This window comes from Oncorhynchus gorbuscha, linkage group LG02 (genome assembly GCF_021184085.1).
Source record: "Oncorhynchus gorbuscha isolate QuinsamMale2020 ecotype Even-year linkage group LG02, OgorEven_v1.0, whole genome shotgun sequence".
Classification (NCBI taxonomy): Eukaryota; Metazoa; Chordata; class Actinopteri; order Salmoniformes; family Salmonidae; genus Oncorhynchus; species Oncorhynchus gorbuscha.
In genome coordinates this window covers 94217153-94239682 of record NC_060174.1, presented here as the reverse complement: position 1 = coordinate 94239682, position 22530 = coordinate 94217153, and the positions used below count along the sequence as shown (strand labels likewise).

General features: G+C 43.6%; 1 protein-coding gene across 2 annotated transcripts in view; it reads right to left on the bottom strand.

Moving 5' to 3' along the window:
• LOC124013344 (CXADR-like membrane protein) overlaps window positions 1-22530 on the bottom strand; it is a 138033-nt gene that overhangs the window by 7227 nt on the left and 108276 nt on the right. For both annotated transcript variants that reach the window (XM_046327644.1, XM_046327637.1), the window contains exons 2-6: window positions 21640-21797; window positions 18280-18478; window positions 12141-12308; window positions 7703-7825; window positions 7414-7555 (exon numbers count right to left, since the gene is read on the bottom strand). In XM_046327644.1, the coding sequence (XP_046183600.1) occupies window positions 7414-7555; window positions 7703-7825; window positions 12141-12308; window positions 18280-18478; window positions 21640-21797 (790 nt within the window). The remainder of the gene's footprint in view (window positions 1-7413; window positions 7556-7702; window positions 7826-12140; window positions 12309-18279; window positions 18479-21639; window positions 21798-22530) is intronic.

Here is a 22530-nt window from a genome sequence, read left to right as displayed (position 1 = left end):
CGCTGTACTCATAATATACAGGAGAACAATCGCCTTACGACAAGGATAGCTGTGCTACAAGCCCAGCTTCAGACGCAATCATTAGGCAAGGGTAATTTCAGTGTAGGAAAGGATGAAACAGCGTCTGTGCCACCAGTAAGTACAGATAGTAACGTTAGTATAAATCCCCTCGCACGGTCCCCGCAGCCAGACAACTTTCTCACAGTTTCTGGAGGGAAATGCTGTAGGAATGCTCAACCGGTGTCGCTCATTCAGCCGACAGAAACTTTCAACCGGTTTTCCCCATTAAGCAACGAGTCAGAGTCAAGGGCCGAGCCTTATCTTGTCTCTACTACTCCCATTACGGGGTCTGAGACGCCGAAGCTTCCTACCATTAGCTCTGACAAATTGAAAACTCTAGTCATTGGCGACTCCATTACCCGCAGTATTAGACTTAAAACGAATCATTCAGCGATTATACACTGTTTACCAGGGGGCAGGGCTACCAACGTTAAGGCTAATCTGAAGATGGTGCTGGCTAAAGCTAAAACTGGCGAGTGTATAGAGTATAGGGATATTGTTATCCACGTCGGCACCAACGATGTTAGGATGAAACAGTCAGAGATCACCCAGCGCAACATAGCTTCAGCATGTAAATCAGCTAGAAAGATGTGTCGGCATCAAGTATTTGTCTATGGCCCCCTCCCAGTTAGGGGGAGTGATGAGCTCTACAGCAGAGTCTCACAACTCAATCGCTGGTTGAAAACTGTTTTCTGCCCCTCCCAAAAGATAGAATTTGTAGATAATTGGCCCTCTTTCTGGGACTCACCCACAAACAGGTCCAAGCCTGACCTGCTGAGGAGTGATGGACTCCATCCTAGCTGGAGGGGTGCTCTCATCTTATCTACCAACATAGACAGGGCTCTAACTCCTCTAGCTCCACAATGAAATAGGGTGCAGGCCAGGCAGCAGGCTGTTAGCCAGCCTGCCAGCATAGTGGAGTCTGCCACTAGCACAGTCAGTGTCGTCAGCTCAGCTATCCCCATTGAGACCGTGTCTGTGCCTCGACCTAGGTTAGGCAAAACTAAACATGGCGGTGTTCGCCTTAGCAATCTCACTAGGATATAGACCTCCTCCATTCCTGTCATTATTGAAAGAGATCATGATACCTCACATCTCAAAATACGGCTACTTAATGTTAGATCCCTTACTTCAAAGGCAATTATAGTCAATGGACTAATCACTGATCATAATCTTGACGTGATTGGCCTGACTGAAACATGGCTTAAGCCTGATGAATTTACTGTGTTAAATGAGGCCTCACCTCCTGGCTACATTAGTGATGATATCCCCCGTGCATCCCGCAAAGGCGGAGGTGTTGCTAACATTTACGATAGCAAATTTCAATTTACAAAAATAAAATTACGTTTTCATCTTTTGAGCTTCTAGTCATGAAATCTATGCAGTCTACTCAATCACTTTTTATAGCTACTGTTTACAGGCCTCCTGGGCCATATACAGCATTCCTCATTGAGTTCCCTGAATTCCTATCGGACCTTGTAGTCATAGCAGATAATATTCTAATCTTTGGTGACTTTAATATTCACATGGAAAAGTCCACAGATCCACTCCAAAAGGCTTTCGGAGCCATCATCGACTCAGTGGGTTTTGTCCAACATGTCTCTGGACCTACTCACTGTCACAGTCATACTCTGGACCTAGTTTTGTCCCATGGAATAAATGTTGTGGGTCTTAATGTTTTTCCTCATAATCCTGGACTATCGGACCACCATTTTATTACGTTTGCAACTGCAACAAATAATCTGCTCAGACCCCAACCAAGGAACATCAAAAGTCGTGCTATAAATTCACAGACAACACAAAGATTGTGGTCCTTCTGTAGCTCAGTTGGTAGAGCATGGCGCTTGTAACGCCAGGGTAGTGGGTTCGATCCCCGGGACCACCCATACGTAGAATGTATGCACACATGACTGTAAGTCTCTTTGGATAAAAGCATCTGCTAAATGGCATATATTATTATTATTATTATATATTCATTGATGTCCTTCCAGACTCCCTCTGTCTACCCAAGGACGCCAGAGGGAAAAAATCAGTTAACCACCTAACTGAGGAACTCAATTTAACCTTGTGCAATACCCTAGATGCAGTTGCACCCCTAAAAACTAAAAACATTTCTCATACGAAACTAGCTCCCTATTATACAGAAAATACCCAAGCTCTGAAGCAAATTTCCAGAATATTGTAACGGAAATGGCGCCACACCAAACTGGAAGTCTTCCGACTAGCTTGGAAAGACAGTACCGTGCAGTATCGAAGAGCCCTTACTGCTGCTCGATCATCCTATATTTATTATTATTCTTTTCAACTTTTTGATACTGTCGCAAAGCAAAATAAAAAGCAGCATTCCCCAAGAGACGATGGCTTTCACTTCAGCAGTAATAAATTCATGAACTTCTTTGAGGAAAAGATCATGATCATTAGAAAGCAAATTACGGACTCCTCTTTAAATCTGCGTATTCTTTCAAAGCTCAGTTGTCCTGAGTCTGCAAAACTCTGCCAGGACCTAGGATCAAGAGAGACGCTCAAGTGTTTTAGTACTATATCTCTTGAGACAATGATGAAAATAATCATGGCCTCTAAACCTTCAAGCTGCATACTGGACCCTATTCCAACTAAACTACTGAAAGAGCTTCTTCCTGTGCTTGGCTGTCCTATGTTGAACATAAATGTTTCTCTATCCACCGGATGTGTACCAAACTCACTAAAAGTGGCAGTAATAAAGCCTCTCTTGAAAAAGCCAAACCTTGACCCAGAAAATATAAAAAACTATCGGCCTCTATCGAATCTTCCATTCCTCTCAAAATGTTTTGAAAAGGCTGTTGCGCAGCAACTCACTGCCTTCCTGAAGACAAGCAATGTATATGAAATGCTTCAGTCTGGTTTTAGCCCCCATCATAGCTCTGAGACTGCACTTGTGAAGGTGGTAAATGACCTTTTAATGGCATCAGACCGAGGCTCTGCATCTGTCCTCGTGTTCCTAGACCTTAGTGCTGCTTTTGATACCATCAATCACCACATTCTTTTGGAGAGATTGGAAACCCAAATTGGTCTACACGGAGAAGTTCTGGCCTGGTTTAGATCTTATCTGTCGGAAAGATAGCAGTTTGTCTCTGTGAATGGTTTGTCCTCTGACAAATCAACTGTATATTTCGGTGTTCCACAAGGTTCCGTTTTAGGACCACTATTGTTTTCACTATATATTTTACCTCTTGGGGATGTCATTCGAAAACATAATGTTAACTTTCACTGCTATGCGGATGACACACAGCTGTACATTTCAATGAAACATGGTGAAGCCCCAAAATTGCCCTCGCTAGAAGCCTGTGTTTCAGACATAAGGAAGTGGATGGCTGCAAACTTTCTACTTTTAAACTCAGACACAACAGAGATGCTTGTTCTATTCCCAAGAAACAAAGATATCTTCTGTTGAATCTGACAATTAATCTTAATGGTTGTACAGTCGTCTCAAATAAAACTGTGAAGGACCTCGGCGTTACTCTGGACTCTGATCTCTCTTTTGAAGAACATATCACGACTGTTTCAAGGACATCTTTTTTCCATCTACGTAACATTGCAAAAATCAGAAACTTTCTGTCCAAAAATGATGCAGAAAAATTAATCCATGCTTTTTGTCACTTCCAGGTTAGACTACTGCAATGCTCTACTTTCCGGCTACCCGGATAAAGCACTAAATAAACTTCAGTTAGTGCTAAATAGAATCCTGACTAGAACCAATTTAAATCATATTACTCCAGTGCTTGCCTCCCTACACTGGCTTCCTGTTAAGGCAAGGGCTGATTTCAAGGTTTTACTGCTAACCTTCAAAGCATTACATGGGCTTGCTCCTACCTATCTCTCTGATTTGGTCCTGCCGTACATACCTACACGTACGCTACAGTCACAAGACGCAGGCCTCCTAATTGTCCCTAGAATTTCTAAGCAAACAGCTGGAGGCAGGCCTTTCTCCTATAGAGCTCCATTTTTATGGAATGGTCTGCCTATCCATGTGAGAGATGCAAACTCGGTCTCAACCTTTAAGCCTTTACTGAAGACTCATCTCTTCAGGTGGGTCATATGATTGAGTGTAGTCTGGCCCAGGAGTGTGAAGGTGAACGGAAAGGCTCTGGAGCAACGAACCGCCCTAGTTGTCTCTGCCTGGCCGGTTCCCCTCTTTCCACTGGGATTCTCTGCCTCTAACCCTATTACAGGGGCTGAGTCACTGGCTTACTAGGGCTCTTTCATACCCTCCCTAGGAGGGGTGCGTCACTTGAGTGGGTTGAGTCACTGATCTGATCTTCCTGTCTGGGTTGGCGCCCCCCCCCCCCTTGGATTGTGCCGTGGCAGAGATCTTTGTGGGCTATACTCGGCCTATACTCGGTCTCAGGATGGTAAGTTGGTGGTTGAAGATATCCCTCTAGTGGTGTGGGGGCTGTGCTTTGGCAAAGTGTGTGGGGTTATATCCTTCCTGTTTGGCCCTGTCCAGGGTTGTCATCGGATGGGGCCACTGTGTCTCCTGAACCCTCCCGAATCAGCCTCCAGTATTTATGCTGCAGTAGTTTATGTGTCGGGGGGCTAGGGTCAGTTTGTAATATCTGGAGTACTTCTCCTGTCCTATCCGGTGTCCTGTGGGAATTTAAGTATGCTCTCTCTAATTCTCTCTTTCTCTATTTCTTTCTCTCTCTCGGAGGACCTGAGCCCTAGGACCATGCCTCAGGACTACCTGACATGATGACTCCTTGCTGTCCCCAGTCCACCTGGCCGTGCTGCTGCTCCAGTTTCAACTGTTCTGCCTGTGATTATTATTATTTGACCATGCTGATCATTTATGAACATTTGAACATCTTGGCCATGTTCTGTTATAATCTCCACCCGGCACAGCCAGAAGAGGACTGGCCACCCCACATAGCCTGGTTCCCCTCTAGGTTTCTTCCTAGGTTTTGGCCTTTCTAGTGAGTTTTTCCTAGCCACCGTGCTTCTACACCTGTATTGCTTGCTGTTTGGGGTTTTAGGCTGGGTTTCTGTACAGCACTTTGAGATATCAGCTGATGTACGAAGGGCTATATAAATAAATTTGATTTGATTTGAAGCTGATTGAGAGAATGCCCAGAGTGTGCAAAGCTGTCATCAAGACAAAGTGTGGCTATTTTAATCTCAAAAGAAAATTTATTTTGATTTGTTTAACACTTTTTTTGGTTACTCCATGATTCCATTTTATGTTCCATTTGTGTTATTTCATAGTTTTGATGTCTTCACTATTATTCTACAATGTAGAAAATAGTAAAAATAAAGAAAAAACATTGAATGAGTAGGTGTTCTAAAACTTTTGGCCGGTAGTGTATTTCTGCATCCATTATGAACTTGTACTTCTTCATATAAAACGGATGTGTTCTTTGCAGTAACAGCAGTAGCTGAACAAATACATGGTACTCTGAATGACAGAATACCTGGTATCCCCTTCTTACAATGAACCCTAGTTAGGTCAGGTAAGGACAGCACCTCATCGACATGCACTTAATTGTCACTACTTCATTAGCAACCCCTCACCTTCTCTAGTTAAACATCAGTTTGATATCAGACTGTGTGTATGTATGTGTTGCCACTAATGCTCCATATGTCAACAGGACAGAAGTGACTGTCAGCTACGCGACTCTTCCCCTTGCTATGCCACTCCATTATTGGTGCGCAGCAATCCCCATGTGCCGGCTCCTCTATCGCCAAAAAATAGCTGCTGTTGTAACAAGCACTGGGGAGGAACCTGCTCTGAGGGATGTGGAGGAACCTGCTCTGAGGGATGGGGAGGAACCTGCTCTGAGGGATGTGGAGGAACCTGCTCTGAGGGATGGGGAGGAACCTGCTCTGAGGGATGGCGAACAACCTGCTCTGAGGGATGTGGAGGAACCTGCTCTGAGGGATGGGGAGGAACCTGCTTTGAGGGATGGGGAGGAACCTGCTCTAAGGAATGGGGAGGAACCTGCTCTGAGGGATGTGGAGGAACCTGCAATGAGGGATGGGGAGGAACCTGCTCTGAGGGATGGGGAGGAACCTGCTCTGAGGGATGGGAAGGAACCTGCTCTGAGGGATGGGAAGGAACCTGCTCTGAGGGATGGGGAGGAACCTGCTATGAGGGATGGGGAGGAACCTGCTCTGAGGGATGGCGAAGAACCTGCTCTGAGGGATGGGGAGGAACCTGCTCTGAGGGATGTGGAGGAACCTGCTCTGAGGGATGGGGAGGAACCTGCTCTGAGGGATGGCGAAGAACCTGCTCTGAGGGATGGGGAGGAACCTGCTCTGAGGGATGGGGAGGAACCTGCTCTGAGGGATGGGGAGGAACCTGCTCTGAGGGATGGCGAAGAACCTGCTCTGAGGGATGTGGAGGAACCTGCTCTGAGGGATGGCGAAGAACCTGCTCTGAGGGATGTGGAGGAACCTGCTCTGAGGAATGGGGAGGAACCTGCTCTGAGGAATGGGGAGGAACCTGCTCTGAGGGATGGCGAGGAACCTGCTCTGAGGGATGGGGAGGAACCTGCTCTGAGGGATGGCGAAGAACCTGCTCTGAGGGATGGGGAGGAACCTGCTTTGAAGGATGGGGAAGAAAGGGGAGTGTATACACAGGCTGGAGAGAGGTTCCTGCTCTGAGCGTTGAGGAACCTGCTCTTGAGAGGTGAGGAACCTGCTCTTGAGAGGTGAGGAACCTGCTCTGAGAAGTAAGGGATGTGCTCTGAGAGGTAAGGAACCTGCTTTGAGAGGTGTGGAACCTGGTCTGAGGGTTGGGAACCTGTTATAAGAGGTGAGGAACCTGCTACACAGGCTGGAGAAGGGATGCTACACAGGCTGGAGAGGGGATGCTACACAGGCTGAAGAAGGGATGCTACACAGGCTGGAGAGGGGATGCTACACAGGCTGGAGAGGGGATGCTACACAGGCTGGAGAATGGATGGTACACAGGCTGGAGAAGGGATGCTACACAGGCTGGAGAGAGGATGCTACACAGGCTGGAGAGAGGATGCTACACAGGCTGGAGAATGGATGGTACACAGGCTGGAGAGGGGATGCTACACAGGCTGGAGAGAGGATGCTACACAGGCTGGAGAGAGGGTGGTACACAGGCTGGAGAGGGGATGCTACACAGGCTGGAGAGAGGATGCTACACAGGCTGGAGAGTGAAGTCAAGTCCCTTTTTGTACCAACTTGGTGACGTCTGTTCCCACCCCATCTGTTTATGTATTTACTTTTTGTTATTTCTGATTCAATATGTTCTGTGTTTTTGTCTATCTGCAAACTGCCTTAACTAACCTAAATCTGTGTGTGTGTGCGTGTGTGCGTGTGTGCGTGTGTGTGTGTGTGTGTGTGTACCTGATCTCGTTAGGGGTCTCCTCCTCCTCGTATTTCTTCTTCTCCTTCTTGCGGAACACCAGCCAAATAATGAGAATGATGAGGAGGACACCGAAGGACACGCCCACCACGGCGCCCGCCACCACACCCATGCCCCGCACATCTAAAATGTACACAAAGATAAATATGGTTCACAGGTTGAAAGAATGGGATAGCTATTACTGTCCTACAGATCATCTTTGGTAACCCTAATGGGGTTATAATATGAGACGTGTGTACGTGGGTGTTGGTTATAGCCTGGGTTACTCACAGTGCATCTTGACCTCTACGGTGCAGCTCTCTTCTCCCACATCGTTGCTGGCGGTACATTTATACACCCCAGCACTCTCCTTGGTCAGGTTCCTCAGTGTCACTATCTCTGAGTTTTTCAAATCTTACACGAGAACAGGACAAGGTCAAATTCAAATACAATTGTATTTGTCACATGTTTCGTATAGTCTAAGGCCCAGATTCAATCAGATCAAGCGTTACCGGAGATAGCAGACAGCCACATAGTGAGTGTTTTGGAGGTGGAACTGTGTTGGAGCTGTCAAATCGGTGATCAGCTCCTCTTGTGATCATTGTCACAAAGCCACACCCCCCCACTCAAATTAGAAATTCAGAACGAGAAAGTGTAGGCAATATAGAAATAATTTATTTTTCAAATAAATTGAAAAATCACAAATAAATAATATGGGTTTCTATCATCCTAATGGAGTTGTAGATTACATATATCATCCTAATGAAGGTGTAGATTACATCTACCATATTATTGGAGGTGTAGATTACATCTACCATCTTATTGGAGGTGTAGATTACATCTATCATCTTAATGGAGGTGTAGATGACATCTATCATCCTAATGGAGGTGTAGATTACATCTATCATCCTAATAGAGGTGTAGGTTACATCTCACCTTTAAAATGTATAAACAAGGCTGCATGGGATTTCTGTTAATACGACTCGGTGCAGCCAAAGGTAATATCTTCTGTATGTAAACTCAGCAAAAAAAGAAACGTCCTCTCACTGTCAACTGCGTTTATTTTCAGCAAACTTAACATGTGTAGATATTTGTATGAACATAAGATTCAACAACTGAGACAAACTGAACAAGTTCCACAGACATGTGACTAACAGAGATGGAATAATGTGTCCCTGAACAAAGGGACTTCAAAAGTAACAGTCAGTATCTGGTGTGGCCACCAGCTGCATTAAGTACTGCAGTGCATCTTCTCCTCATTGACTGCACCAGATTTGCCAGATCTTGCTGTGAGATGTTACCCCACTCTTCCACCAAGGCACCTGCTAGTTCCCGGACATTTCTGGGGGGGAATGACCCTAGCCCTCACCCTCCGATCCAACAGGTCCTAGACGTGCTCTATGGGATTGAGATCCGGGCTCTTCGCTGGCCATGACAGAACACTGACATTCCTATCTTGCAGGAAATCACTCACAGAACAAGCAGTATGGCTGGTGGCATTGTCATGCTGGAGGGTCATGTCAGGATGAGCCTGCAGGAATGGGTACCAGATGAGGGAGGAGGATGTCTTCCCTATAACGCACAGCGTTGAGATTGCCTGCAAGACAACAAGCTCAGTTCGATGATGCTGTGACACAACGCCCCAGACCATGATGGACCCTCCACCTCCAAATCGATTCCGCTCCAGAGTACAGGCCTCGGTGTAACACTCATTCATTCGCCAATAAACACAAATCTCACCATCACCCCTGGTGAGACAAAACCGTGACTCTTCAGTGAAGAGCACTTTTTGCCAGTCCTGTCTGGTCCAGTGACGGTGGGTTTGTGCCTAAAGGCGACGTTGTTGCCGGTGTTTTCTAGTGAGGACCTGCCTAACAACAGGCCTACAAGCTCTCAATCCAGCCTCTCTCAGCCTATTGCGGACAGTCTGAGCACTGATGGAGGGATTGTGCGTTCCTGGTGTAACTTAGACAGTTGTTGTTGCCATCCTGTACGTGTCCCGCAGGTGTGATGTTCGGATGTACTGATACTCTGCAGGTGTTGTTACACATGGTCTGCCACTGCAAGAACGGGCAATGCAATTTATTGCCCTGGCCACATCTGCAGTCCTCATGCCTCCTTGCAACATGCCTAAGGCACGTTCACGCAGATTAGCAGGAACCCTGGGCATCTTTCTATTGGTGTTTTTCAGAGTCAGTAGAAAGGTCTCTTTAGTGTCCAAAGTTTTCATAACTGTGACCTTAATTGTCTACCGTCTGTAAGCTGTCTTAATGACCATTTCACAGGTACATGTTCATTAATTGTTTATGGTTCATTGCACAAGCATGGGAAACAATGAAGATCTGTGAAGTTATTTGGATTTTTACGAATTATCTTTGAAAGACAGGGTCCTGAAAAAGGGGCGTTTCTTTTTTTGCTGAGTTTATTATGTCGGGAGCCACTTGTGGATTTGACAGCTTTAATGCAGTTCCACCTCCGACATCTCCAAAACATCCACTATGCAGATGTCCGCTAAAGCAGATCTGATTGAATAGAGTCCTAACAGTGAAATGCTTACTTACAGGGTCTTTTCCAACAATGCAGAGTTAAGATAAAACATTGAAATAGAAATACGAGGAATAAATACACCGTGAATAACGAGTAAAAAAGAACATGGCTAATACAGGGAGTACCAGTACCGAGCCGATGTACAGGGGTACGAGGTAACTAAGGTAGCTATGTACCAAACATATAGGTAGGGGTAAAGTGACATAGTGTAACAGTATAACTTTAGACCGTCCCCTCGCCCATACCTGGGGCGCGAACCAGGGACCCTCTGCACACATCAACAACAGTCCCACAAAGCATCGTTACCCATTGCGCCACAAAAGCTGCGGCCCTTGCAGAGCAAGGGGAACCACTACTTCAAGGTCTCAGAGCAAGTGACGTCACCGATTGAACCACTATTTAGCGCGCACCACCCCGTTACAATAGCAACAGGATAGATAATAGACAGTAGCAGCAGTGTGTGAGTGTGTGTGGGTAAAAGAGTTGGTGCAAAACGGGGTCAATGCAGCTAGTCCGGGTAGCCATTTGATTAGTTATTTAGCAGTCTTGTTATGCAGTCTTATAGCTTGGGGTTAGAAGCTGTTCAGGTTCCTGTTGGTTCCAGACTTGGTGCACTGGTACTGCTTGCCGTGCGGTAGCAAAGAGAACAGTCTATGGCTTGGGGGCTGAAGTTTTTTTGGGCCTTTTTTGGGCCTTCCTGTAGCGCCTTGCGGTCGGGTGCCTTGCAGTTGCCATACCAAGCGGTGATGCAGTCAGTCAAGATGCTCTCAATGGTGCAGCTGTTTGAGGATCTGAGGGCCCATGCCAAATATTTTCAACCTCCTGAGGGGGAGAGGTGCTGAGATGCCCTCTTCACAACTGTGTGGGTGTGTGTGGACCATGATAATTCCTTGGTGATGTGGACACAAAGGAACTTTTAGTTCTCAACTGACTCCACAACAGCCCCATCGTTGTGCATGGGAGTGTGCTCACCCCTCCGTTTCCTGTAGTCCACAATCAGCTCCCTTATCTTGCTGACGTGGAGGGAGAGGTTGTTGTCCTGGCTTCACACTGCCCGGTCTCTGACCTCCTCCCTATAGGCTATCTCATCGTCGTCGGTGATCAGTTGTACCACTGTTGTGTCGTCAGCAAACTTGATGATGGTATTGGAGTCGTGGGTGAACAGGGGGTACAGGAGGGGACTTAGCACACACCCCTGTGGGGCCCCTGTGTTGATGGTCAGCGTGGAAAATGTGTTGTTTCCTACCCTTATTACCTGGTGGCGGTCCAACAGGGAGTTCAGGATACAGTGCGGTACAGTGATTGTGATGCAATTTAAAGCTTTTTTTCAACTATCAAATCCAGAAACACTATTGCAAGTGATGGCTATGTGGAGAGTGTTTGAACTTTGAACAATCATCGGATACATCAAATTAGATATTTTAAGAAAAATAGCGATAGATAATCATGGAAATGTATAAAGTTAAACTTATTCAGTGACCAAACCATGGTCTCTTTTACATTTTCCTGCAAGGTCCCTTTCATAATGTTTCTTCGCATGTGTGGCTCAGTTGGTAGAGCATGGCGCTTGCTATGCCAGGGTTGTGGGTTTTATTCCCACGGGGGACCAGTATTAAAAATGTATGCACTCACTCTGGATAAGAGCATCTGCTAATTGACTAAAACATTGTAATTGTAAAAAATGAGTAGTACTGTTCCCAGTTATAGACCGATTTTTTTTACCTAAACTTTTACCTAAACTATTCAATAAACAGAAATTCATAGGACGTCGGGCTGGTGTTTGATTTGGGATTGGTAAACTTAATCCTTTGCTGTGACAGATGGGAATGGACAGTTTCCCAGAACAAGTAGGAGTGCTATTGACCAAGAACTTGGCCGAGTCTGCATGTGAGAAATTACTCTACCAACACTTGTCACTAACGCTAACTGGACACGTGAACAAGGTCAAACAAGGATACTGGAGAAGGTGTATTTGCATTGAAATTGGCATTCTGACACACACTTTCATTATGTAAAGTACAGTATGTTCTGTCCCAAAAGTCCTTAAAGGGGATCTGGAAATTATTCAATGTTTTCATCTCAAGTAGGACATCTTAGTTGGAGTTTAATTCAGTGTATGACTTATGACAGACTTACATCCACTCACACACACAGAGAGCCTGCAGTGGACTAGAGGGCTTACCTATGAGGGCCAGTGGGGGCAGCTTTCCCACATACTTGCCCTTGTCCAGCAGCCTCTCCCATTTGTAGTTTATGGGGTCAGAGCCATCTGTAGACTTACAGCTCATCTTAACATCACTACCCTCCAACAGCCGGCCCTCCATCCAACACCGCGGCTTAGACGGCTTCACTGGGGACAGAGAGAAAGAGAGGGACAAACACACACATTTTTGTGTTAGATAATAACAGGTTCATATTTCCCATGACATACCTTTAAAATAACTAAAAAATAATCTTATCCACAAATGATCTCGTCTTGAGTTATTGGACTTAAATGAAAGTGCACCTAAAATAAAACAACAGTGATCTTATGTAATGGTTCAGGTACTGTATAAAAAGGACGAGAAGGTACATTAGAAGGTGTGAGTATTGTCAGAATGAGGGCTTCTGTAGTTCCACTGGTGGTGCTGCTGTGTGTGTCTGGGGCATCATGGGCTCATGGAGACAGGGAGGAGGGGAGTGGAGTTCACTATGAGAGCCAGAAGACCAAAACTTCAGCCTTGACTGACAGTAAGACCACCACCCAACCTGACATCTGGACTGAGCTGAAACACCTGAGAGATGTGGTGCAGAATCTGAGAACCATCATGGTGGAACAGTGGAACATGGTGGAACATGGTGGAACAGAGCTAAAGACATTGAACACAGGTAATATGTGAGTTATATTTTACATTAGGCTGAAATCTAAATTGAGATCTGTGTACACCATTCAGACTTTGATGTAAGTCATGCATTGATGTCAATGGGAGACAATTATAATTATACCCGAAGTGTACCATATAAAGTCAGTCATATATCATAATACTGACTGAATGTTATTTTAGCCATGGGGACCAGACTGACAACCAGTGAGACCAGACTGACAACCAGTGAGATGAGACTGACAACCAGTGAGAACAGACTGAAAATCAGTGAGACCAGACTGACAACCAGTGAGACCAGACTGAAAATCAGTGAGAAAGAACACAACTACATAATGTACATACTGTATGTTAGCTTTGAGATAGTGTTATATGGACCAGAAGAAAGCCAAACATCTCATATTATTGGTTATTGTTGATACAATTACAGCACAAGCGACAGAGCTGTCAACTATTGGGACCACACAGTGAGAAAGAGGTGGAGGAGCTGAAGGGAGAAAATGCAGGTATTGTAGCTATCCCGAATCTTAATAGTAGACTTAGTGGTTTTGATCCAATTAAGACTAATGTAATGGAGGCCAGGGAGACAGACAGTGAGAGGTGGAGGAACTGAAAAGGCATAATGCAGGTGAGAATACAAAAAATTCTATAACAGTATGTTGTTACAATTATGCTCTTCAGAAACCAATTACAAACAAGGCTAAATTATTAATAATAATAATGTATTCTTAATAAGATCCTCTTAGATGTAAAGTCCCCTGTGTGGTTCTGGCACTGCTTCCTACTGACATTTTTGCTTATAAATCAATCTTGTCAGGTCTTACCAACATGCTTTCCCATCTTCCTTTTTCTCAAGTTCTGTTCGATAGTTTACCCTGTCCTGCCCCCGAGCCTGCAGGTTAACTGTACGACAGATTTGTACCTTGTCAGCTCAGGGGTTTGAACTTGCAATCTTTCGGTTACTAGTCCAACACTCTAACCACTAGGCTACCCTGCCACCCCTTGTAATATTGCATATTTTACTGTATTTAAGAAACCAAAGTAGTAATAACATGTTTAGTGTGAGAAAAGTGATTTAGAACCAGTTAAATGTAAATCAAATGTAATCTACGTAATCTCCAAAAGTAATTATTTATCATGACAGGGCCATAAAAAATAACTAGTAATGCAGGATATTCCAGGAAAAGATAAAATCTCACCTTTCTGGTAAAAAAATAGTTATAAATTACTGAGGTGTAGCCACTTTTGAGGACACCAGCTCAAGTACACAGTACAAATATGATAAAATGTGATATTATGTATTTCCTATTCAACAAAACTGTATGAATAAGGCCGTCATACAGAATAATTAAAAACATTCATTAAGCACTATATGTCTGTCATTACTGAGTGCTTACAGCAGTATAAAGTAATCTACCAATATCAAATTAGCAATAATGACCAAGTTGACTGGTGCATCACTGACAAGTCTGAGGTCATAGAATCTCCTACTAGATAGACCAACCAGCATGTTAAGTCTCTAGACTAGAACTGTATGTACATGAATCAGTGGTTCTGTTGTATTTTTGGTACACCGGTTCTCTCACAATAACTTCACAACATATCTCCCTATGAACAAACTTGATCAAGCACACATACACATTTAAACCATGTTTGAGAAATTCCATTTTTATTAGTGCAGTTTAAAAGGGTAATTTAGTACAAGACTAGGTTTAAAGGGATGACATAATGCCCACTGGATGATGTCATTGGAAACACTTTTTTTCCGTCTACATTTGTTTAATACAAAACATAGAAAGCCAACGTTTTCACATTTGAGATAGTGTTATATGGACCAGCAGATAGCGAAACACGGACCAGCAGATGGCGAAACACGGACCAGCAGATGGCGAAACACGGACCAGCAGATGGCGAAACATGGACCAGCAGATGGTGAAACATGGACCAGCAGATGGCGAAACATGGACCAGCAGATGGCGAAACATGGACCAGCAGATGGCGAAACATGGACCAGCAGATGGCGAAACATGGACCAGCAGATGGCGAAACATGGACCAGCAGATGGCGAAACATATCTCATATTCTTATTGGTTTTTAATAATACAATTCCAGCACTAGCAGCAGAGCTTCCAACCATGGAGGCCAGACTGACAACCACTGAGAAAGAGGTAGAGGAACTGAAGAGAGAGAATACAGGTTATGTCCCAAATGGTTGTCTGTATGCTATTAAAACAAAGTAGAATATAACATAAAAATGTTCTCAAACCAAAGTCGCTGAATAAAAAACGTGTGATTTTGCAGCATATGATAAGATAAAATACATGCAATAATAATATGTTTACATGATAATTGTAATTGCTCTCCCATATTTAAAGACTGACCAAAGGTAGCGTTCTCCACTGCTCTGACTGGTACTGTAGGACCCATCAGCAGTGACACTACTCTGACCAGAGTCTTCACAAACATCGACAAGGCTTACATCATGCAACATGTAAAGTGTTGGTCAGATGTTTCATGAGCTGAAATTAAAGATCCCTGAATTTTTCCATACCCACAAAAAAACGTATTTCTCTCAAACTTTGTGTACAAATTTGTTTCCATCCCTGTCAGTGAACATTTGGCATGCAGACTGAAGGAATGTCCACCAGCGCTGTTGCCAGAGAAATGAATGAGACCAGGATCATCTGAGACCAGTCACCCGGACAGCTGATGAAACTGATTATTTATGTCTGTAATAAAGCCCTTTTCTGGGGGAAAACTTCTGATTGGCTGGGCCTGGTTCCCAAGTGGGCGAGCCTATGCCCTACCAGTCCCACCCATGGCTGCGTTCCTGCCCAGTTATGTGAAATCCATAGATTAGGGCCTAGTATCGGCCTAGTATGGTTCTCAATCAGAGGTAGGTATCGTTAGTTGTCTCTGATTGAGAATCATACTTAGGTTGCCTGGGTTTCACTGTTTGTTTGTGGGTGTTTGTTTCCATGTCTGTGTTTGTCGCCACACGGTACTGTTTCGGTTTGTTCACGGTTTTTGTATTCATAGTGTTCAGTTTATGTTTTTAAATAAACAACCATGGACACTTACCACGCCGCATCTTGGTCCGATTCTTGCTTACACCTCTTCAGAGGAAGAAATCAGACGTTACACCAGGACTCTCTTGAAAAATATATTTCAAATTTCAATGAGCCCTTCCTGTTTAAATAAAATTTTAAAAATATGTCTGTCATCGCTGAGTGCTTACAGCAGTATAAAGTCATCTACTAATATGAAACGAGCAATAATGACCAAGTTGACTGGTGCATCATTAATAAGTCACAGAATCTCCTAATCTGCTACAGAATCTCCTACTAGATAGACCAACTATTTTTATTTTTTTATTTTTTTATTTTACCTTTATTTTACTAGGCAAGTCAGTTAAGAACAAATTCTTATTTTCAATGACGGCCTAGGAACAGTGGGTTAACTGCCTGTTCAGGGGCAGAACAACAGATTTTGTAAATAAGGTATTTCTGTTTTTTATGTTTAATAAATGTGCAACATTTACTAAAAACCTGTTTTTGCTTTGTCATTATGGGTACTATGTGTAGATTGATGAGTAAAAAAAACAATTTAATTCATTTTAGAATAAGGCTGTAACGTAACAAAGTGTGGAAAAAGTCAAGGGGTCTGAATACTTTCCGAATGCACTGTATAAGTGAGATAAATACAACAATGCCTGCTTAGACCATTTGGGCCCTGTTAGTAACTCCTTAGACACATCTCCATAACATCCCCACCATCCACCTCCCTCTCATGGACCTCTCTTCCCCTGATCTCTCTTCATTTTGCTGAGTAGGGTGAATTCTAACCAGGATGCATTGGGTGGGGGAGGGGGGCTGAGGAGAAGGGGGAGGAGGAGGCGGGGCCATCCATCTTGTTTCTGTGTCAGTTCCACTTCCCACCGCGCCCCAACCCCAATCCCCCATCCTCTTATCTTACCGTTGAAGAAGGCGAACACTAATGTTTTTCTCACAAAAAAAAATCGAAAGTGGCGTTTCAAAGCTGCGGGCCAATTTGTACAAATGTATGCATAAATGTGTGGTGCATTCTCTTAACGTCTTACTGTGGGAGACCGTGGGAGGGGAGGGCAGGCTGGAGAGAGCTTTATATCAGAGCCATACACAGCTAGATCCTGTATCACAGTGTCACAGGTGCTACTTACGCTTTTATCTCTTATGCACAGTCAGGGATTTGGATCGGTAGCAACATGTGGCAGTGGTCCATTGTCTATCCTTTGGAGTTCATTTTCACAAGTACGTGACAAGTAACTGCCATCTTATCCTTCAGTGACACCAACAGGATAGTTAGGTAGTGATTCAAACATCTCACCAACAGTGTTTGTGTGGTCATTGTCAGTCAACCACAGTATGAAGGGAGAAAGGATAGTATCTCCTAAATCATTTCTATCCACCACATTAGCATGTATGCCTTTCCTGCAGTCAAATGACCTCGTGGCCTCATGGGTGGAATGTTATTCATATTTTTCATAAATTCATAATTAATACACTTTTTTTCACGCAGAAAATGTGTTGTTTCTATGTCAAATGGTTTTCTTATATTTCCGTCTTTTGTGATGTGTATAAAGTGTATTATTGTGAATCAAAACAAAACATGTAATGCATTTCAAGTCTATATATTTTTATTTTACCTTTATTTAACCAGGCAAGTCAGTTAAGAACACATTCTTATTTTCAATGACGGCCTGGGAACAGTGGGGCAGAACGACAGATTTGTACCTTGTCGGCTCGGGGGTTTGAACTCGCAACCTTCCGGTTACTAGTCCAACGCTCTAACCACTAGGCTACTAGGTACGTCTTCTCGTCTTCTCTTTTTAAGCCCATAACCATATGTGTGAGGTGTATACATTTGTTTCAAAGTAGATGTTTAAGACTATGAAGAAACATTCTGTGGGACCCTGATTTAGTCCAGTTTAGCAAAAGGTTAAACAATGTTAGACATTTCATATACCAGTGAAACCTTGCAGCCAAGCAGTGGCGGGAACATCTCTTGATCTCTTAAATGTCTTACTAGATGCCCACCTGTACAGCATCCCTTCTCAAGGGACCTAAGAATGATACTGTATTACAGTGAATTCGGTGTTAGCCCAACCAAACCCAATTCCCTGAGGGGTTTTTTCTGTTTGTTTTCAATTGATCATCCAAAACCTTATATGGTGATGAATGTTTTAATTTGTTTCTGTTTTGTTTGTTGCTGTGCATTTTCATTTTGATTGTGTGAAAAATCCCCCAAAATACACAGTGGGTCTAGGACTTACTATGAGGTTGATCGTGCTCCATTGGTACTTACCAAGTACTATGAGAATGGCCGGGCTTCATTAGGACTTACTCTGTACTATGAGGTTGATCGTGCTCCATTCGTACTTACCAAGTACTATGAGAATGGCCGGGCTTCATTAGGACTTACCCTGTACTATGAGGTTGATCGTGCTCCATTGGTACTTTCCCCCATTCTTAACCTTGCAGCTGTACTCGCCCGAGTCGCCCAGGCTAAGGTCACTGATCAGCAGGGAGGCGTCCCCCTTGAGGTAGTCCCCGGCTAAGGACAGCCGGCCCGCCTCCGCCTCGTTGGGGTCGTACACCCGGCCCGCAAAGTACGTGATCACCTGGTGGGGAGGCAGGGAAGGTGGCAAGGAGGGAGGGAATGAGGTACAGAGAGATTAGGGTTAGAGGTTCTGGCTGTGCATAGCAGGACTTGTGTAGGAAAGTGGTAAGTCGCTCTGGATAAGAGCGTCTGCTAAATTACTTAAATGTAAATGTAAATGTAAATGGTTCTGTACCCATGGTTATCTGGAGAAGGGTTGTGGATATGTGTAGGTGACACACACATTGATACAGTACACGCACATATGCATCAGTTAGGGGTAATGAACGAACTATGCTATTGACCATTGTCAATCATTGTAAACACAGATATCATATCATTGTGATTATGTGGTGATCATACTACATGCTGTGCTACAATGCCCTCAGAAAGTATTCACACCCCTTTACTTATTCCACATGTTGTTGTGTTACAGCCTGAATTAAACATGGATAAAACAACATTCTCATCCATCTACATATAATGAGAAGGTGAAAACATGCTTTTAGAAACCTTTGCACATATATTGTAAATGAAATACAGAAATATCTAATTTACCCCTGAGTCAAAACATGTTAAAATCACCTTTGGCAGTGATTAAAGCTGTGAGTCTTTCTAGATACGAGGTGAGCTTTGCACACCTGGATTGTACAATATTTGCACATTATTCTTTAAAAAATTATTCACGCTCAGTAAGGTGAAATTGTCTCCCAGTGTCTGTTGGAAAGCAGACTGAACCAGGTTTTCCTCTAGGATTTTCCCTGTGCTTGGCTCTTATCCATTTAGTTTTATTTAAAAAAAATCTCCCTAGTTCTTGCCAATGACAAACGTACCAATAACATGATGCAACCAACACCAAGCTTGAAAATATGAAAGTGATACTCAGTGATGTGTTGTGTTGGATTTGCCCCAAACATAAGGCTTTTTATTCAGGACATAAAGTTCCTTTCTTTGCCAAAATTTCTGCAGTTTTACTTTAGTGCCTCATTGCAAACAGGATGCATGTTTTGGAATATTTATATTCTGTACAGGCTTCCTTTGTCACGTCCTGACCTTAGTTCCTATTTTATGTCTCTGTTTTAGTTTGGTCAGGGCATGAGTTGGGGTGGGCATTCTATGTTGTGTATTTCTGTGTTGGGCCTGGTATGGTTTCCAATCAGAGGCAGCTGTCGATCGTTGTCTCTGATTGAGAACCATACTTAGGCAGCCTGTTTTCCCATTATGATTTGTGGGTAGTTGTTTTCTGTGTCTGTGTTTTACCATACAGAACTGTTTCGGTTTTCATTTATTTCACTTGTTCTTTTGTATTCAGTGTTCGGTTTTATTTCATTAAAATATGGACACTTACCACGCTGCGCATTGGTCCGATCTTTCCTAGAGGAGGAAAACTGTTACATCCTTCTTTTCACTCTGTCATTTAGGTTAGTATTGTGGACTAACTACAATGTTGTTTATCCAACCTCTGTTTTTCCCATCACAGCCATTAAATAACTGTTTTAAAGTCCGGGATAAAGTTAAACATAATTCCACTTTGAAATTATGGGAAATTGTGTGAAGGACTGTGACACAACATTTCAATTGAATCAATTTAAAAATCAAGCTGTAACACAACAAAATGTGGAAAAAGTAAAGGGGTATGAATACTTTCTGAAGACACTGTATATAAACAAACTGTCTACCACTACATTATCTCAGACCCAAAGACAAAAGAAGACATTATTTCATCACTTGACCATGTAGGGAAATTCATAAATTAACAAATGCAGGGAAGAATGCATATTTTTCTCAGCCCACAGCACTTAAAGTTTATAACCCCCATTGCAGGTATTAAACATCACCATGGATATCCAAGCAGAGCCTGTAAAGTGGGTGAATGCGATTTTATTTTCTGTGGATAAATAGCAGGCCTTGTAAACTATCCTTCACCGAAGGCAAACTGTAGCAGCACTTTCAATAACCTGCAGGGAGAGAATGGAGGGAAAATGGAGGGGGCCATATTGGTCTAACAAGCTTGACGGTACCTCAGATATTAGCTTGACCAGTGGCCAAATGGAATGACAACTCTGCTCACTTGCAGGAGTGCAAATGGGTTGAGTGAAACCAGAATGACTCTAAAAACAAGAAAGTTTGCTGAAAGATCTTCAAAGTTGAGAGAAGTGGATGAGCGATTGATTCAGTCCTTTGGGGGTAATCCTAGTCATTGAGAAGAGTGGGTCCCTATATAGACCCATATAGGCCTCAATGAACTGGAGACTGTTTGTACTGTTTGTTATGTCATGATGGGGGAGAAGCTGTGTCTGTGTCCAGTACAAAGAAACAATATAAATGCTGTATATAGCCTTGTTATTGTGTCACGCCCTGGTGGAAGTATTTTGTATTTATCTTCATGTATTGGGTCAGGCCAGGGTGTGGCATGGGGTTTTTGTATTGTGGTGTGTTTGTCTTGGGGTTTTGATGGTGGTATTGGGATTGTAGCTTAGTGGGTTATCTAGCAAAGTCTATGGCTGTCTGGAGTGGTTCTCAATCAGAGGCAGGTGTTTATCGTTGTCTCTGATTGGGAACCATATTTAGGCAGCCATATTCTTTGAGTTTGTCGTGGGTGATTGTCCTTAGTGTCTTTGTTCCTGTCGCTGTATTTAGTTGACAAGTATAGGCTGTTTCGGTTTTCGTTACGTTTATTGTTTTTGTAGTGTTTGTGTTTAGTGTGTTTTTTTTCATTAAACATGAATCGTAATCTACACGCTGCGTTTTGGTCCGACTCTCCTTCACCACACCTAGAAAACCGTGACATATTGTTACGTAATTTTATTGTGTTACTTTAAAAACATTTTTTTTTTACTTTTGTTTATTTAGTAAATTATTTCTTAACTCTATTTCTGAAACTGCATTGTTGGTTAGTGGCTTGTAAGTAAGAATTTCACCGTAAGTGTATTCGGCACGTGTGACAAATACAATTTGATTTATAATTTATTTCTGGTTCTATGATCTCAATAGTCTGAAATTGCTTCCTGTTGGCTCCTCTCCTTCTGATCTGAAAACACAGGCAAGGTGACAGAAATATAGATGCCTATACCAGGAATGTGCTTTCACCTGTCTAGTTATGGAGGAAATGTGACAAGGGGAGGAAGCCCCTTTAGGCTGTTGAGATGCACCCAAAGTCAATAACCAAAGGGAGTCACTCACCACTCTCTGCTTGGAGCTGGGCTTGAGTAGGAGCCACTCGATGTCCAGTGTGGGGGCGTCACCTGCCCAGAACTGGTGGTGACAGGGCAGTGTCGCATTGTCACCGACAACCCTCTTCATCTCCGTCTGGGCGCATGCCGTCAACACACCCAGCAGAACTGTGGGGGCAGAGAGGAAAAGGAGCTTAGAGACACAAACACGCAGACACACACACAGACGCACACACAGACACACACGCAACACACAGACACACACACACAGACACACACACAGACAGACACACAGACAGACACACACACAGACACACACGCAGACGCACACGCAGACGCACACGCAGACACAGACACACACGCAGACACACACAGGCACCCACACAGACACACACACAGAAACACACACAGACACACACACAGACACACAGACACACACACAGACACACACACACGCAGACACACACGCAGACACACACGCAGACACACACACACAGACGCAGACACACACACACAGACACACACACACACACACACACACACACACACACACACACACACACACACACACACACACACACACACACACACACACACACACACACACACACACACACACACACGCACACACACAGACAGACAGACACAGACGCAGACGCACACGCACACGCAGACGCAGACACACACGCAGACACACTCCAGAAGTGGGCTTAAAAGCCTGTATTTAATTATTTATTATTTTCCTTGTATTTGAGTATATTCAAATAAAGTGTCAGAAATAAACTACTTCTGTTGGAAGTAGTTTCAAATAATTTCCTATAAATAGCTCACTATTTGAAAATATTTATAATTATTTCCAAATACTCCTGGGACCAGGGTTAAAATCCGTGGGAGTATTTAT